General features: G+C 60.2%; 2 protein-coding genes across 2 annotated transcripts; both read right to left on the reverse strand.

Annotated features, from left to right (window-relative positions):
- Positions 1–1,444: 1,444 nt before the first annotated feature.
- PLICBS_001945 (uncharacterized protein) lies at positions 1,445–3,205 on the reverse strand (the record flags this gene model as incomplete). Its single annotated transcript, XM_018321555.2, has 1 exon — positions 1,445–3,205. The coding sequence occupies one exon, from the start codon at positions 3,203–3,205 to the stop codon at positions 1,445–1,447; it is 1,761 nt and encodes a 586-aa protein (XP_018179034.2).
- A 10,230-nt stretch (positions 3,206–13,435) lies between these two features.
- PLICBS_001946 (uncharacterized protein) lies at positions 13,436–14,380 on the reverse strand (the record flags this gene model as incomplete). The annotated part of the gene is made up of 1 exon (XM_018321557.2): positions 13,436–14,380. One exon carries the CDS (start codon positions 14,378–14,380, stop codon positions 13,436–13,438), a length of 945 nt encoding a protein of 314 aa, XP_018179036.2.
- Between the last annotated feature and the right edge of the window lie 2,686 nt (positions 14,381–17,066).

The raw sequence follows: 17,066 nt of genomic DNA on the forward strand, positions 1-17,066 counted from the left end.
CCTTCTCCTCTGTCACCAACAACACACACACTCGACCGCACCAACAAACAATGTATATACAGGAATCAGGAATCTTTGCCTCACCCTCGCCCTCCCCCCCGGTTTTCCCTTCTCCGTCGTCGCCCTGGCCACGGCCAACTCTACACGAAGACCGAGCCGGAGCCGGAGCCAGAGTCGGGCGGGAGGCGGGTAATAAAACGACACGCGGGTTTGGCGTGTAAGTCGTATGTTTGGGATACTCGCGGGAGGTTAAGTAGGCGGTGGAGAGAGAGAGAGACACACACACACAGAGATGGCAAGCAAGGAGTCAAGTTACGCAGGGAAGCAAAAAAGCATGCAGCGAGCAACACGAATGTACGCACTCGGATTGATTTGATCTGGTAAAAAGGAGCGGGCTGGCTGCTACGGCGGACATGGATGGGGCTACGTTGCTATCTCGGTGCGGCATCATGGGGCATGGTTTGGTATGGGAGTAGACGGACGGCATTGCCTTGGGCTTGTTCATGTTTTATAATTCAACTGCGGCTTTTGGCCGCTACCCTACACTCTTGTTCTTCTCCATGAGCCTACTGAGAGAACGGACGACGTCCTCCCCGTTGCTCGCTACATGACCGGTCTCACAGCATACGACACACCATGAATACGGCAACCAATTTGTATTGTGCCATGTCCTAAGCTATTCCTATCGAGGTCCGTATCCTCACGCAGACCACGGGCCAAATCGGCCCTTCATGCAGTCCTGTATCCATACCGTGCATAGCCCCGTGCCCGCGTCCCTGTCATCGGCAGGCCACGCTGCGCAACGACATCACCCACCGCGCTTCGAGAACGACGAGCGGACGCGAGGCGGGACCAGTGAGTGCTCCCTCCAGGAAGGATACACAACGATGGGGACCGCAGCGGAGAGTTCCGCCTGTTGACGTCGGGAGTAAAGGAATGGCATCCCTCCACACAAGTCTGCGTTTCCAGGTCCCCCTCGAGGAGACGACAGACGAGCGCCCAAAACTGACCAAAGCAATTAATATGTTTTTTTTCTGTTTTGCTCCATGCAAAGTGGTATGGTATAATCGTGTCCCACCACCTCTCCATTTCGCCGTCCGTCACCAGAGTAACCGCTTTCACCTTCTAAAGCGTGATGAATATGCTGCAGGGGCATGCCCCTAGCATGTCGTGGCCAAATTAAAGTCGTTGTTGTTAAGGAGAGACTGAGAAGAGAATTATTGGTCCTGGGGTAGTATGACGTTGACCACGGGCCACCGTTGTCCAAGCTGCCACGAGGCAGGGTTCGCCGGAGACACCGCAAACGAGCCAGGAACCAGACATCAAGACCGTGTCGAGAAATGCAAATCCGCCTGTCCGAGCAATCATGTCACAGAGTCCGGGCGCGTAAAGTCGTAAAAAGTGAAAAGCGTGAAGAAGAAGATTGAGACAGAGTCCACCGTGTTTAAGCAGTCGGGCCGGCCTTGCGTCGCTCGACGCTCGTCAGGACGAGGCGCGAGGGCTTGCGCTGACTGTCAGCGGCCTCCTGAGCCTTGGACGCACGCAGAGCGCCGTTCTTAAACACGTCGGCAAACGAGCTGCTGTCGGACTCGGACGTCGGCACGCCGCCGTTGCTGTTGATGCTGTCGACGCTGCCGCGGGCCTTCTGACGCGAGCTCGGCCTGTCTGAGCCAATGGCTCCCCAGCTGCCGCTAGCAGATGTGCGGGAGCTGGCACACTCCAACTCGCCGGCAAGGCTGCCCGAGCCGCTACGCCCGGAGTCAGACTCGTTGTCGGTGATGGGGGTGATGGATTCCTCGGCCGTCTCCGAGACGGGGCTCATGCTGCCAACAGAGCTGCCAGTGCCCTTGCGACGCTCCAGGCCCGCGCGAACGAGGTTGTGCACGGCAGATCGCCTGGTCCGAGTGGCAAAGTTCTTGCTGCCTTCGTGTTTGGCGGTGGGCTTCGCCTTGAGCTCATCCAACGAAGGTGGGCCTCGAGGCTGTCGGATCGGGTGCTCGCCGGCCCGGCCCTGACCAGGGCCGTAACCCCCAGTCATCGGTGTCAGTGGGAAAGACGCCGTCTTGGGGCCAGCGGACTTGGGTGCGTCCGCAACGCCACCGGCGGCAGCCAGAGCGCTGTTGACGGGAGCGAGAGACGACGCCTTCTTGTGGCCGCGGCGGAACGCGTTGGCCGAAGGCGGGGGCAACGGGGCGACATCGGAAGGCGAGTCGAAGCGCTTCGGAGGCGAGGTGGTACGGAACGACTGCTGGTTCTCGGGAGGCGGCGAGACCTGAACGCGGGGAGTGGCCTGCTGCTGAAGATACAGCTGTTGCTGCTGCTGCTGCTGCTGCTGCTGCTGCTGAAATGTGTTGAACGCGGGCGACATGGGCTGCTCAGCGTACGGCGAGGCGACCTGCGAGATAGCCGAGGTATCGACGTAATACTGGCCCGTGGCCGCGTTGTAGTACACCTGCTGGCCCTGGCTCATGGCCGCCTGCACGCTGAGCTGTTGCTGCATGTTCCTCAGCTGCTGCTGCTGCTCGTAAATGGCCATCTGCTGCTGCGTGAGTTGAGGGCTGTTGAGGTTCAGCTGTTGGAACTGCTGAGCGGCAGCCTGGACGGTCCTAAGCTGCGCCTGGAGCTGCCGCTGTTGCTGCGCCAGGTAGCAGTTGGTGGCAACCAGCTGGGCGTACAAGGTCGGGTCCTCCTCATTGATGTGGACGGAAGGGGGCGTCAGAACCTGTTCGACGGTGTACTGCTGCTGCAACTGCTGAAGCTGCTGGTGCTGCAGCTGGCCCATCATGCCCTGGATGCCGCTCTGCTGCATGCTGCTCTGCTGGACGCCGTACTGAGGGAAGGCCGTCTTAGGAGCATTGTACATGGAATCCTGGCCGTTACCGTAACCAGAGAGATTGGCCGCCATGCTGTTCCTGGCGTGCTGCTGCGCGGAGAGGCCATTGTTGGGGGCACCCGAACCAAACGAGGCGGCAGTGGCCGATTTGGGAGCGGTTCTGAGGCCCGCCAGTAAATGGGATCGGCTCGTACGAGGAGTCGGAGCGCCGCCGTCCTTAACGTTGGCGTTGCCCTGCTTGATGGCGTCGAACGACAGGGGCTTGATGTTCTGACCACCTCGACGGGAAGCCAGGCCGCCCGACGGCATAGGCAGGCCGTTGTGGGAAGCGAAGTTGTTGGCAGACATCTGAGCGAGACTGCCTGCGTCCATGGCTCAGGGAGACTGACAGAAGATGGAGTCGCTTCGGGTTGAGAAAATGTGAGGGGCGAGGCTCGAGAAGAGTATTAAGAATGAACGTCGGTCAAGGCCCCGAGGCAGTGACACGATTAAAAACAGATAACAGTCGTCAAGACAGGCGACCTAAGAATGCGCCGGTTGGTTCCGAACGGAGACGATACGGCGATGCTCTCAAGCTTACCAGAGAAGCTGAAAATGAGGAGTCGACGGGCGAGTGATCGTCGTCGGAACAACCAGAAAGACGAGGAATGGGATCCAAGAAAGCCGGGATAGCTGCGCACAGCAAAAGAGAAATATCCGTGGGGGCTTCAAAAGTAAATGTAAAGACAAGATTAGATGAAGAATATGTCCTGGCAGGCGTCGCGACAAGGCAGGCGTCCGTTGGGGGAGTGATGCAGGCGGCCGGCGGCGAGATGGCCGGCGGAAAGAGCGTCGAGCGTTGATGAAAACGAAATGGTGATTGCTCGCAGTCGGAAAGCGACAGCAGAGTCAGGTGATGAACGATGTCGAGGGAGCAGGCACTCGTGAGGCTGCCGCGGTGCGAGATTGCCGGGGTGGAGTTGCCGAGGGCGAGATGCTGGCTCAAGCCTGCTCAACAGAGGGATGCTTCCGAGATTGCAGCGATAACTAGGCGGCAGTCACTTCTCTCGGTCACTTCCGGTGCACGGGTCGTGATGGCGGCGTCTTTGGGAGACAGCCGTTCAACCGAGGGCGAAGATGAAGAAAGTACCGGTCCAAACAGCGCGTTCTTTCCGTTCCACGGGGTCGCGCTTTCGTCACCCTGATGGGGGTTTTATCTTGTTCGATCGGTCCCCTTGATCAGCGGTCGGGGTTAGCTTCCTCGTGTGTGCAGGCTGCTTAGGCGAAGATGGCTCTCGTGATTGTGGGTTCGGTCGACGATGGAGACGGTCAAATTACAAAAAGGCTGACGAGTAACGCTTGGGGTTGGGTCCGTCGAAGACAAGGAGCGGCCGATTTGACGAAGGAAGAATAAAGTACAGTCGACAGATGCCGAGGTCACCGGATGATGCTGAGCTGAGCTGGGTCTCTCAGAGCTTCCTACTCGACGCGTTGTCCCCCCCTGGCGTTGCGGAAATGCAGTCTGTTGGGTACCCGTGGGTGCTGGTGCTGTTGTGGCGGCGGGTGGCGAAGAAGCGATGCACGCGCGAACGAGGACGAACGACTCGCGGACGAGGTTGACTGAAGGAAGAGCGAACCAGGCGACGAAGGGGGGAGGATGCGAGGAAGAGAGCGAGGGGAGGAGGGCGGTGTACGACGAACGGACAGGGAGATGCAAAGAGGACGGAGGAGGAGAGAGGGTGATGGTGGTTGTGGAGTGAGGGCAGAAGGAGAAGAAAGAAAGAAAAAAGGGCCACCAGTGAGAGGCGGCGGCGAGGGTGGTGGCGGAGAGTGCAGCAGCAGAGTGGGCGGCGGGCATTGATTGAATGGAGAGCAGGAGGGTGGAGGCGGCGGCGTCGGCGGCGGCGGCAGCGGTAGGTGGTGGATGGAGCGCGCCCAGCACAGCACATGGAGCACGGCAGTACGAGGGCCCCGTATGGAACCTGGAAGGCAAGGTACTGTGCCGCGGGCACCAAGCACGCTGTGTGGGCGGGCTGCCCGCGCGGCACAGCACAGCACACAGCGGGTGCGATACGGGGCTCGTACAGTGCAAAACCAGTGTGGCAGCAGCCCGGCGGCCACCAGCAGCAACAATGGAAGGCGCCCGCCCGGGAGCGATGGATGGATGGCTGGCCCCGACGCACTTGTGGAGAGACACGCAGCAAGGCACTCCCGTCCAGAGGCACTCGCGCCAGGCCTCAGCGGGCGGACACAGGTGGACTGGACCCGTGGACCGTTCCCCTGAGGCACGCCGCTGATGCTGATGGCGGCAGACCAGGGTCCTGCTGCGCTGTTTTTAGCGGAGCCCCGTGGGCGAGTAAGGGTGCTGCAGCACGGGCAGAGGCGCTGAGAGGCTGCGGTGGCGGGCCCTTGGGTGGCGACGCCGCGGCCAATGGCGACGCGCCAGGCGCCCGCAAGCCGAGCAGCGCCAGGGCGGCTGGCCAATCAGCCGACGTGACAACCTAGCGTCGGCGGGGCACCGTTCGTTGCCAATCTGCTAACCCCCAATCAGGGGACCTGGCGGGCCGAAGGATCAGACACGTAGCGACTACCTGTGCCTGACGCAGTGGTGCCTGTCGCGGCTCTGGTAGACTCTACTGGAGTCTTATGCGGGCAATCTGCCCGTGACTCGGCTCGACGCGACTCGACTCGACTCGCCTCGAGTGAATGGCCCCCCTTCAATGCCCCCCTCTCGCCTGAGGGCTGCGCTGCAATGCCTTTTGGGATGGGTGGCTGGGGGAAGCACCCGCAGCAGCAGACTGCACCAGCACCAGCACCACCTGCAGCAGCCCCAACAGTGTCCAGCGCCCGAGGCCCAGCATGCCAGGCTCCAACAGGGGGTGCCAGCCCGTAAGCCCAATCATGCCCGCCCGGCGTTGCAGGCCGGCCGACCGATCGCCCGTCCACCTGCGACAGCGCATCGCATCACTCACAGGTCAGCGACCCAACAAGGCCATTGCTTGCATCGTCGTTGTGCATGGCATGATATGCAGGCGGTGAGTCTATCCCAAGTAACAGCGTCGTCGCCCGGGCCACGACGGGAGCCAGCATGACGAAGCTCTCGAGTCTAGTGCATCGTCGAAAAGATCCGCTTTGTTCCGGAACGCCGTCCGTGTCCTGCGAAGAAAAAGCCAGCAACCGCAGACAGTGGACCGTCGTCGATGGCAGTGGTCACCTCACAATGCAGCCGCCCATTTTTAGCCACGGCAAGGGGGCAATCTCCGGAAGACAGCAAGCCCCCCAGAAGCCAACATCGTGTTCGCAGGCGCCACCATGGGTGCTCCAGAATCCAGATGCTCCACGCCCACGGCTGTGGCGAGACGGACCTCTCGCCGATGCCCGTGCTGCTGTCGAAACAGTCCAAGTTCAAGTCTTGCGTGGCCCTCCTGCGACTTGATGATGCCGTTCCGGGTCTCTCGATTTATGCCCTGGCCACGGCATCGCCAACGCGTTTCACGGGCATGCCGCGAGGGCAGGGTCAATGCCAAAGGCGTGCCGGATTGACGTGCATCTCGTCTGCCCGTAACCCGACTGGCATCGCATTTGGGACGGCGCGCGCCCACTTTGTTTCGTCCCAACCCTGCTAGCGCTGTCCAGGAACCACCCTAGCATGCCCCTGACGTCTCCAACGTCTCCTCTCCGGCTTGGCGGCCCCGTGTCTCATGCACACGGGTCATTCACGGGCTCAGGAATTGTCCATCGCGAACACCGTCTTGTTGCAGCTGGCGGACGGCCGCACTTGATGGCTATTTTCCGCACGCTCGGCTGGCCGTGACGAAAGGGGGTTGTCGAAGTCTGTTTGGTGTTGCAGCGGAACGGCGGGAGGTGCGGGAGCGGGCCTCGTCTGCTGGCCGTCGTGGCCGCAGCCTTGCCGACAAACTTTATTCTTGGCAAGGGAGCATCGCGGCGAACGTGTCGAGCCAACCCTCATCGGTCGCGTGTGTCTCACGACGGGCTTGGGCGTCAATCCGGCTGCTAGCGCTCGCGATGGGCCAGTCGTGCTGCGCGGTGCTACTTGTCGGGACTCGAGAGTTGGTCGTCTCCTCCCCAAGTCGCCCCTCCTGCGGCCGCTAGACCTGCGAGCGAGGAGGCCTTCATTTCCCTCCCGCCGATCCACCCTTTGCATTGGCCGCTGGAAACACTCGCAGATCCGAACAGGCGGAGAGGGTCCCCTGCCCGCCATGCCTGTGGGGTTGATGTTGGTGGTTGAAGGCCCCTCGAGTCCATCGTCCATCCCGCACGGAGCACCTCGTCCACGCCGTCTCGTTTCCTCGGCTCGTCTCGGCTCGTGAGTAACTACGAATGTCAGTTATCTCGGGCTGGTAACTCGAGGCACGGCCACTCGTCAGCGATGCGAGCTCCTCCCTGCGCAGCTCCGCTCAGCTCGTCAGCTTTGTACGACCACGGCAGACGGACACCTCACCTCTCTCACTCACCACGCTCATCCTCTGGGGCGGGGAAAGCCCGTCGATCGAGCCGCACGAGTCGCCATGCCGCAGCTGCACTTGCTGCAGCCTGTGATCACTGACGCCCCCAGTTGCCAGGCGCTTAAACGGTGAGGTACGGGCCAATCATCTTTCACCCCTCCACCTCAGCTGACCGGTGAGCTGCAAGGTCGATTCTCGATCGGCGTAGCGAGTGCTGCCAGCGGTTTTTCCATTTTTGACGTGCATAGTTCGTGAGAACCAACAGAGGCGTTGCCAGAGCCAGGTTCGCGCGAGCTGAGCTGCGCGGTTGGCGCTTGCCATCAGGGGAACCGCCCCCTACCCCAACAAGCTGCACAGCCAGAAGGCGCGCATCCCGTTCCTTCCTTGATTCGGCCGACAGGCACCACAGCATGATGAATCATGGCCAGCTCGTGACAGGTCACGTTACTCTCGTCAACTTCACCGAATCTCAGCTGCCATTTCATTGTTGTTGAGAACTCGCAGTCACAACACGTCGCGATCACCAGGGCTACCAGCAGGCGCAGCTACGATAACCTTACCTAAGACGTGACGATTTTCAGCGGATGTACTGCTTGAGCTGGCACCCTTTATCCTCTCATCATTTATGATGCCTTCGATATCCTGGAGATTGTTGACACGCGGTGCGGACAGTTCCAGCGGGTGCTCCTAGCAACACTCACCGATGACTTGATATCAGCAAATCGCCAAGTGGACTCTGCCGCCGAGGCAGATCGCTGTAGCATCCGTAGCACCCGTCAAGATAGCATGGCTCACGGCCGATGCACCGGCCGTCAATGCAGAACAGTCTTGGCTGAGCGTACTGTCATAGGCGATTCGGGCACACTTAGCAGTAGATTACTTCGCGAAGACATGTAGGCCGAGAGTTCCCTATAGACTTGGCCATGCTCCGTTCGATGCTTCTGGTGTTCAACGAGCTTGCTCGGGGTACTGGAGGCGATTCAGTGCCGAGATGCACTTCCGTGACGCGACGATGACATCCAGCGTCCCCTCCGTTAGCTGCGAAGTTCCCTGCTTGAGGTGACTACCCTAAACCGTTCAGTCAGCCGATACCGTAGGTCGAAGTCTAGCTGTTCGCCTCGCCTACGACCCGAAGGGCGACGTCGATGTGCACTTCGCAAACGGGGCTCAAGTTGCTTGCCCGAGGCTGTACATACGTAGTCTTTCTATAGCGATATTCCCACAGACGACTGTGGTCTCTTGGCTGATGCATGCCAGGGCCGGCTTGGGCATGAAGGTTCTCGTACTTGCCCTTCTGCTCATCGCTCCGGAGGGGTCTGCCCATGGCCATAGCGGAAGACGTTCCAAGAACAATGTGCGTAGTGATGGCTTGCACCATAGTATCGGAATGGCCCATCCAGCCGATTGGTGGCCCAAATCCAGACGCTTGATAACAACCTGGAAGCAGAGTTCGTGAGGTGTTAGAGAGCCGATTCTCATGAAACCCGGAGGACGTATCGATCTGGTAGATCTGCTCTGTCGGCTTCATGTACGACCCTTCCTCTTCTACGTTGCCCTGTTCAAGTCATAAATCATCTATCCAAAGCGAAAGGCTTTCTTCCTCGCCCGACATGGAGTCGAGCAGTTTATACTGGTTCGACGGAAACTATACTTGGGACCCTCCCTCAAAGGTATCTGTTTTCCCAGCCTTCTCCGTGTCGTCGCCCAAGGCATGCGATCCTACGTGGAATACCCGGCCTGGTGCTGAAAGTCTAGCGGTTCGATCCGGGCATGGGTCTCGCCGCGGCTAGGCATCAGTGCTTGGACACTCGAGCAGTATTCCAGTCTCATCCTCATACTCGAGAGGACGACGACTTGGTACCGCACTGGCTAGGCGAAGGCTGGGACCAGGAGGGCTGGCGTAGTACCAGAGAGGGAGGCTGTACAACTTTGCAGAACTGGCTGGGTGGCCACCTCTCTCTGCCTCCTGTCGTCTCGTCGCGGCTGAGCATATGCAGCTGAGATGGGAGACGGAGCCAGCGGGCAAGCGACGCCGGCCCCTGAGCTACCAAAGCTTGTCGATGGCTGCCAGCATTAGAACAAATGATCAAATACCCCTGACCTTTCAGGCAACACGGCCCAAGTCCCAGAACAAGGTGCCGTGGTGAGGGGCATCTGGACCGCCTCGTCGGTCAGGGACGTAATCACAAAGCCACGGACGACAACGGGTGCTCGTTACAAGGATCGCAAGTCACTACGGATATCTTCATATCTAAGCTTTCCTGCTTCGGATATAGCCCCTTTATTGATGCGCTGTCTTACAGAGGCGGCCCTGCGGATGGCGCATCAGGCCCATTGGTTCAATGCAAGTGAAGAGAGACACCGATATTGCGTCCCGTGCCATGAAGCGCCAAGTTAAGGTGATGATATGCGTGGAGTCGAGTTGCCATATGAGCCCAGAAGCAATTCGTCTCCGATATGCAAGAACATGGATGACAATAGGAGGGTGATAGACAGCGCTGAACATGGACTCGCCACGACAACGTTGCCAAAATCTCGAGGTATCGCACCTGAGTATGACTCGTGAGAAATGTAGCTTGCTCAACCTGCGTTGGCTTTGAGGTCATCCAGCTCCCCTCCGACTTTGTGCCAGCTTTTGGGCTCATGTTGTGTGATGAGGCGGCGCTGTTCAGCACCGCGGCGCTTCATGCCAGACACCATGCATGGCAGGTATGGGATCGTGTAAGTCGGTCTCGTCTGAAAGGCCAGCAGGTTTCGCAATGAGGCGAACCTGTCGATGTTTCGGGATACGTGAGGCTTTGAAGAGTGCCATCTGACCCTTTTCGCGTTGTCGCCCACTCGCCGTCACTTCGTCCGCCGAGCGCGAAACGTTCACCTTGACCTTGGCCAGCTGGAGGAGTATAGCGTAAGCAGTGACGATATAATTAGGAATGACAACGAAAGTTTGGTCTACGCGTGGAGTTTCCTCGATCACCTCCTCAACGCCACGTCAAGGCGTGTCGACCTGCCGTTCGCCCATGTGGTCGCATGTCAGCAAGAGGCAATATCCTGAAATGAAGTATACAGCAGTCAAGGGTGCTGGATCCAATTCCCAAAGCAGAGTTATCCGGCCAGGCGACTGCACTGCGGTAAGTCTCTAAGCCCTGGCGGAGTCGCAGCCCGCCCACCTTCTCAGCATGTGGACTCGTGAACCGAAGCTTCCGGGCCGCTGCCCGCGCCGTCCCTTGTAAGCATGTAAGAGAGGGACAATGTATGGTCTCGGACTATCATCAGAGACGTCTTATGCGGGGCACACACCTTTGTCGCCGGGAGGCGAAGTGGCGCTGGGCCGGCGGTAACAACGCAACATAAGCCGGCGTCTGTCATCGCTCTCGGCCCCCAGGTTGCGTCGTCGGCCGTGTGGGGAGTATAACGTCTGACATAACGCATCAGATTAAACACTCGGGACTGGCCGGATGAGAGAAGGAGCATAAAACGCAACGCAAGGGATGGCAAAGCCACACTGCGCGTCATTGAAGCGGTGGACTTGGCCTGGCACAGGCGGGATGACCATGTCGGGCGGTGACGTATCTCCGGGGGCTGACACCTCCCTTCGAGGATCTCCTGACTCTGCTCGAGGACTGGTGAAGCGGGATGTGAGGCGGAAACACCGAGTTCCATGGGGCGGCACCTGTTCCACCCGTATATTCACCCGTCAAGTCGATAATAGAGCCAATGTAGCAGCCGCCCGACGGGTCGCGGGGCTTGCGCTTCACGGCCACAGGGCATGCACATGGCCAGCCACTTCGCTCATGATACAAAGTATGTATATGTATGTCCATGTACAGATACATGCGTAGGGCTGGCAGCGGACGACATTGGCACGGCCAATGCATCCTACCCAAGCCTGGCCCCCCTGTTCGGCTTCCCCAGATGCGGACTAACAACGGCCAACGGGCCTGGCCATCGCCATTCAAATCCTGGCTTGGCTTCTCGGGCATGTCCGAGAGGATTCGCAGTCGCCGAGCCTCTGTATTTCCTTCAGTTCGGTCTTCCCTAGCCTGCAGGAAAGAAGTGTGAGCTTGAGTGTAGTGTGAGTGAGTGAATGAGGTGCAGATTCTCCCTCCTTTGCCCGTGCCGCAGGTGATGATGAGCTAGCCGTTAACGAAGTACTGGCAATCGCCTGGCGTTCACTCGATCCTGCGTAGCGCAAACAAACATCTCTTAACTCCGTTGGCCGCGTTTGCTTGGTGTTGACGGATCGTTGGGAGCATCTTGATTCCTCATGGTCGCCGAACACACGCGTGCGCGCGCGCCCGGTGCCTCACTGCCTACGAAGTGCACCGCGCGTGTTTGACATCATCAGCAAGGAACAAGGAAAAATGGGTTTCCACTTGTGTGCTGATTTCCAACTTGCTGACTTGTTTCTCACAAACAGGTTCGCCGTAGGCGGTTGTCCTCGCAAAATACGCGTACACGCCGGGACACGGGACTGGGCGCTGGCTTTCATGGTTGACCTTGTATGCTGTTGTTCTCACGTCAGAAGCCTGTCTATCTGTCTGTCTGTCTGTGTGTCCACTCGCGCCGCCGCGCCCCTCCGGAACATCAACCCCCTCCCTCTCTACTCTTGACTCGTTTGCCCTCTTCGCCGAGCCGTCCAATAGCTGTATTCAACCCTCCAACTGCAGGTCCTCCATTTTCCACATCGAGCACCTGCCGGCTGGGGCCCGTCCCTCAATTGTCGTCTCACGCACCGCACCCACCCGGCACGGCATTCATCCAACCCCCCCTTCATCCTCCTCCATGCAAGGTGCGTTACAATCGCATTGTCACTCGCACACCCACCCACCCGACTCGCGCGCGCCCTGGACAACGTGCCCCGTTGCAGGCAGCATGGGGGCAGGGGGAGGGGACGGGAGGGGAGGGGAGGAGGGGAACGAAGGGTAGGCTTTTGCCGTGATCACGTATCACGACATGTGCGGCGATGCGCCCCCCATGATCAGAAATCCTTCCAGAAACTGCACACATCCTTGCGCCTGCGCATCGTCGTGCCGCCGCCGCCGCCAACACACAGCCGTAATCTTATCCGGGAAAGAAAGCAAGCAGAACCCCGGGCCGCTTTCTCCCCCAAGCTATCGCGACGCCCCTCTGTATGTGTGTGAGCCTCTCTCTCTCTCTCTCCTCTCCGCCTTGGCCGGAACTTTTTCTTCTTCTGTGGTGGAACCAAACCATCCATGCCCCTGGAACCCCTCCCCCTCCCCGAAAGTGAGAAATAAAAGGCCCAAAGGCTCAGCCCTACCGACCTGGTAATCTGGAAAATCGGGGGCCCCCCCTGTAAGACACGGCGCCGCAACGCCCCGGCTGTTGCCTGATGAACAAAACAAGAGCAACATCGTCGTCACGTTTCGTCATGTTCTGTCACGGGGGCTTACATACCATGTACGTAGCTTGAGCCTCATCCTTTCAATATGCAGCGTGATGTGAACCCCCCCCCAGCCTTGCCTTCTTGGGACGCGGCTGGTCGGACTCGGCATGGGCGGGGAGACGTCGGGCACTCAGACGGCGACCAGCTTCGACACATACACCCCGTTTGAGGATAAACACGCGAGGAGGCACCACCACCTTGACGGCGGCTGCAAAGAGGCATGAGCTGCCTGCAGCCAATCGTGCGCAGATCGGGAAAAATGTCAGATTACAAACTAACGTAGATCCTCGTGAGCACGCCTTGTTGGGGCAGTTGGCAGGGCTGACGAAATAACCGCCCGGACCCCGACTGGGCGACAAGGAAACTCCCGTTCGGTTGCGCTCCTTAACTCAGCCCCCAGGCGCAAGTCGCGTCAACATGATTCGAGCAAAAGAGGGGGGCCGTTAATGATGTATCATTATCTTCGTAACGTGTTGCGCGCCATTTCGCGCGCTTTGCAGGCTTGTGCCCGTCGCCTTTGCAGTCGAACGCCGCCCAGAGTGACGGCGTGACGCATCCTCCACAGGAACGTATATAGACAAACAGGTAGATATGTCGAAAACAGGAAGTGCTATGTATGAAAATGCGCGCACGGCCACTCTCCAGCTTGAAGAGCGGCCCTCTGCTCGTGAAACAGCAACACCGCTGAGCCATGGTCGTAATCCAATAAACGCCAGCAATGTGGTGGAGGGAGATGCTTTTCCCACGCGCCCGTCATCGCATCTCCTCAGGAGTCACGGTCGCGCCGTAGAATCCGCCGTGCTCGCCGCCAGACGCCGCACAGGCCAAGCACACGCCACCGCCGTACACGCGCGTGTGCCTCGTCCAGCCGGCGCCTTCGTCATCGAGGACCGAGATGATCTCGCCCTTGACGCCCACCTCGCGCGGGCCTTGGGCAGGGTCGTCGTCGAGTTGGGAAAAGCCTGGAGGGGGCGGCGGAAGCAACGGACTCGTTGGCGGATACGAGCTTGGCGAAAAGGCCAAATCCACCGAGTCAGCCTCGGAGACGAGCGACGAAGCCTGAGGCATCGGAACTCCAATGGGGACGGTCCTGTTGTAGGAGCGCCTCCGTGGGGTAGTGGGAGATGCTGGTCCCGTCGGCGACACGAAAGCCGTCGAGCTCATGTAGTCGGGGTTTGGCTGGTGGATGAAGCTGTCGGTGCGGTGCGGCGCGTCTCGGATGGTGAAGACGGCAGTGCTGAGCTCTGGGGGCGTAAGCGGCGGCGCAGGAGGCAGTCGGGAGACGAACTGCCTCGACAGGGCGCCTGCGCCACTCCTCCAATCCGGATCGACCTTGAGCTTTGCCTTGGGCGCCGGAAGCTCTCCCTCGGCATAGCTCGTGGCCGTGGGATCCATGGTCGTAGTGGTCGTGCTCGAGGTCGCGACTTGCCGCGGCTTTTCATCCATGGTCCAGCGAGGGGAGGATCCTTGTGCTTGAGGGCCGACGGTGGCAGATCCAGTATGACTGGGCAGGGCACCTGGGCCACGCCACCATAAGTAGGCACGCCGCAGACAGTAGCGGGCGATGATGAAGAGGGCAAAGACCGTCAGCCCTGTTTGCAACATCGCCCAGGCGGGCTGTTGGGTGTTCAAGTAGTAGTGGTCGGTCATGGAGGTGGCACCTGCGGGTGTCCGTAGTCCTCGATTGGTGGCCGGCATCTTGGTTGGCAGCGCTTCTCGGTGGACAGCCGCGCGCGCTGGCGGCGTCGTCAGCCAGGGGTCCCTGACAAGTCGCACTACTTGCTGCGGTCAGACGGCGTCTTTGAGCTTTCCAACCGCCGCCGAGTCCAGAAGGAAGCGGGAAGCCCACTCCAAGGGAGATGATAACAGGCGCAGCCCTGGTTGATCTCAAGGTCGCGTCCTGCTGCAGAGGTTGACTCGCGTAGTCTGTTCACAGTCGGGCGAGCAGCTCGTATAATTGTCGCGGGGACACGGGCTGATATTTGTCAACGGGTAGTGACGGAACCGAGGCGCATGTCCGATTCCGTAATTTCGGGAGGTGGACTCCTGATGGTGACAGCCAAGTCAAGACGAGGACGAAGGGTCCCTTAAAGGGTCGTCAAGGCCGCAATGACTCGGGGCCGGAAGGCGAGGAATGACAACTACTCGTAGGGTTGGCGCGAAAACCGGCGCATTGAACCTTATATGCCAGGATCGCGGCAACACACGCAAGGCCTGGGGCGGAGAAGCAAGCCCCAAAGCGAGGCGGCGCACTAACATGGAGCAGAGCCCACTTGAGGTTTGGGAAAAGTGCGTTGGGCGCATCGAGGACGGCGGCAGACGACACCAGGCTCAGCTGCGGTCGTCCCTGGTGCTTGCAACAAAGGGCAATTTTAGCTCGCTTGGGTCGGGCTGGCTGCCAGGCTGAGGACTGGCTTGTGCATAGCGGCACCCCGGCCGTTGCCGAAGAAGACGTGCGTGCGTGCGTGCCGGGCGAGCCCATGGTCACTACGTTAGTGTGCATGCGAACGGTGTTGCATGGCATGGCATGGGCATGGATGCATGCTGCTCGCTCGTATGGGGGCAGGGCATCGGAAAGCAACAAGCTGGGCTGTGGAGAAGAGCCTGGCCTCGCGAGCAATGAGAAGATGGCGGCGACACAGGGCCGTGGCGCATCCCGGCTGCCGGGAAAGAGTCAGATGCGACTAGAGCCTGAATGGCGAGCCGGCCCTCGAGCAGATCCGGGCAGCGCTGGGCAGAACCAAGGCATGTCTGCAGCTGCAGCCGTGTCCCGTGGCGAACAGGACGACTGCAGGGAAGCGTGCCTCGACGCCCGACCAAAGCTTCGCGACGACAAATTCGGTCGGCACTTGCTGGCCGGCCGATGGAAGTCGGTCGCGGACCCTTGTTGTTCAGCACCACGGTGAGCCGAGCGGACCAACGAAAAGGTTAGTGGATGACGGAGCACCGCCAGAGCGTCCCGTCTGTCACGCTGCTCCAGTCCAGGCCGGGCGAGGCCAGCTGGAGGCGAGCCGGATGCGGCGCTGCTTGGTCCCCCGATGGCCGGAGTTTTGGAGCGAGGTGCCAGCTGAGGTGAGCCCTATTGAGCCGCAACAGGCACGCCTCTGACGCCTGGGCTGTCTGGCGCCAGCGCGATCCGGGGTAGCGGATTGGCCCATCGAGCCCAAACCATGCAGGAAGTCCACTCAAGCGAGATGGCGCCCTGTGACCAGCCCACAGCCCAGTGACGACCCTTGCCGCCGATGCGATGCGATGCGATGCGTGCCACCCGCGGTCCGGCATCGACACCACGCAGCGTCGAGAGCTTGACCCAACGCCGCCGGCAGGGCAGGCAGGGCAGACGAAGGGGGGGGCGCATTCAGCAGCGTCCAGACGCGCGGCGACACCTAGTTCGGCGGCGGCGGGATGAAGGGGCGACCAAGGTGGAACGAGCTGGCTCGTGGTTGGCACGAGGCGTGCCTCCGGCAGCGCGAGTCTGCTGGCCTGGGCCGGCCGGGGGGCGTGGTGCTCGTCACCGCACGGGGGGTGCAGTCATGGATGGACCTTCTTTCAGCTGGGCTCGTCGCCGCGCCATGCTCCACGCGTGCCGGCGGTGCGTCGTGCAAACGTGGGGTTGCGCATGGTGCCTTGTGCCCCCGGAGACAGGGCGACAATATAAGAGAAACACAATGGCCCGATGCGTGCGCGGGGGCCCGGGGCGGTCTGGCCGGCGGATACGGTGCGGTGGCCGGACGACGAGCGACGACGACGAAGAAAGATCAATGGCGGCGACGGCATCATCGCTTTGACGCATGTCGTTGTGGCTCGCAATTGACGAGGGTCCTCGGCCAGCGCGTGGTACGGAGCATGGCCGGCAACAAACGAATTGCTCGTGACGAGGCATCTCGCTGCACATGTCGTTTCGTCATGCAGGAAGCGAGGTCACGATCGTCCGCGTCGTCCTCTTGCAGCCGCCTTGTAGTACTGGGCCTTCCAGGTCCCATCGCCAGTGTCGGTAGGTCAGTGCCTTGCTCGGTACCGACAGCATCGAGTGATTTCCGCACCTCCCAGTTATGACCCTGGGTACCTCCCTATCCCGCAGGACGAGGCAGCGCGGAAGGAAGGAGCGACTCGGCGGGATGTTACCCCTCGGCAACTCCTTAACTTAGTATGTACATACGTACACGGAGAGGAGAATCTGGGAAGGAGCCACCCATGATCTGATCTGGTCTGATGTCGGATGCATCCCGTCAAAGAAAAAGTGACGCGACGCTGCTTCTCCCCCTCGCCGCATCCTCACATCAATCGTGCGCATCCGCCGGCACCCGAATGGAGCAACGTGTCCACCGCGTGCATCTGCAAGCGCAAAGCCAAACTCGCCAAAATGCAAAGTCAGTTCCGCTGG

This window comes from Purpureocillium lilacinum (genome assembly GCF_023168085.1).
Source record: "Purpureocillium lilacinum CBS 284.36 DNA, scaffold_2, whole genome shotgun sequence".
In the NCBI taxonomy this organism is placed as follows: domain Eukaryota; kingdom Fungi; phylum Ascomycota; class Sordariomycetes; order Hypocreales; family Ophiocordycipitaceae; genus Purpureocillium; species Purpureocillium lilacinum.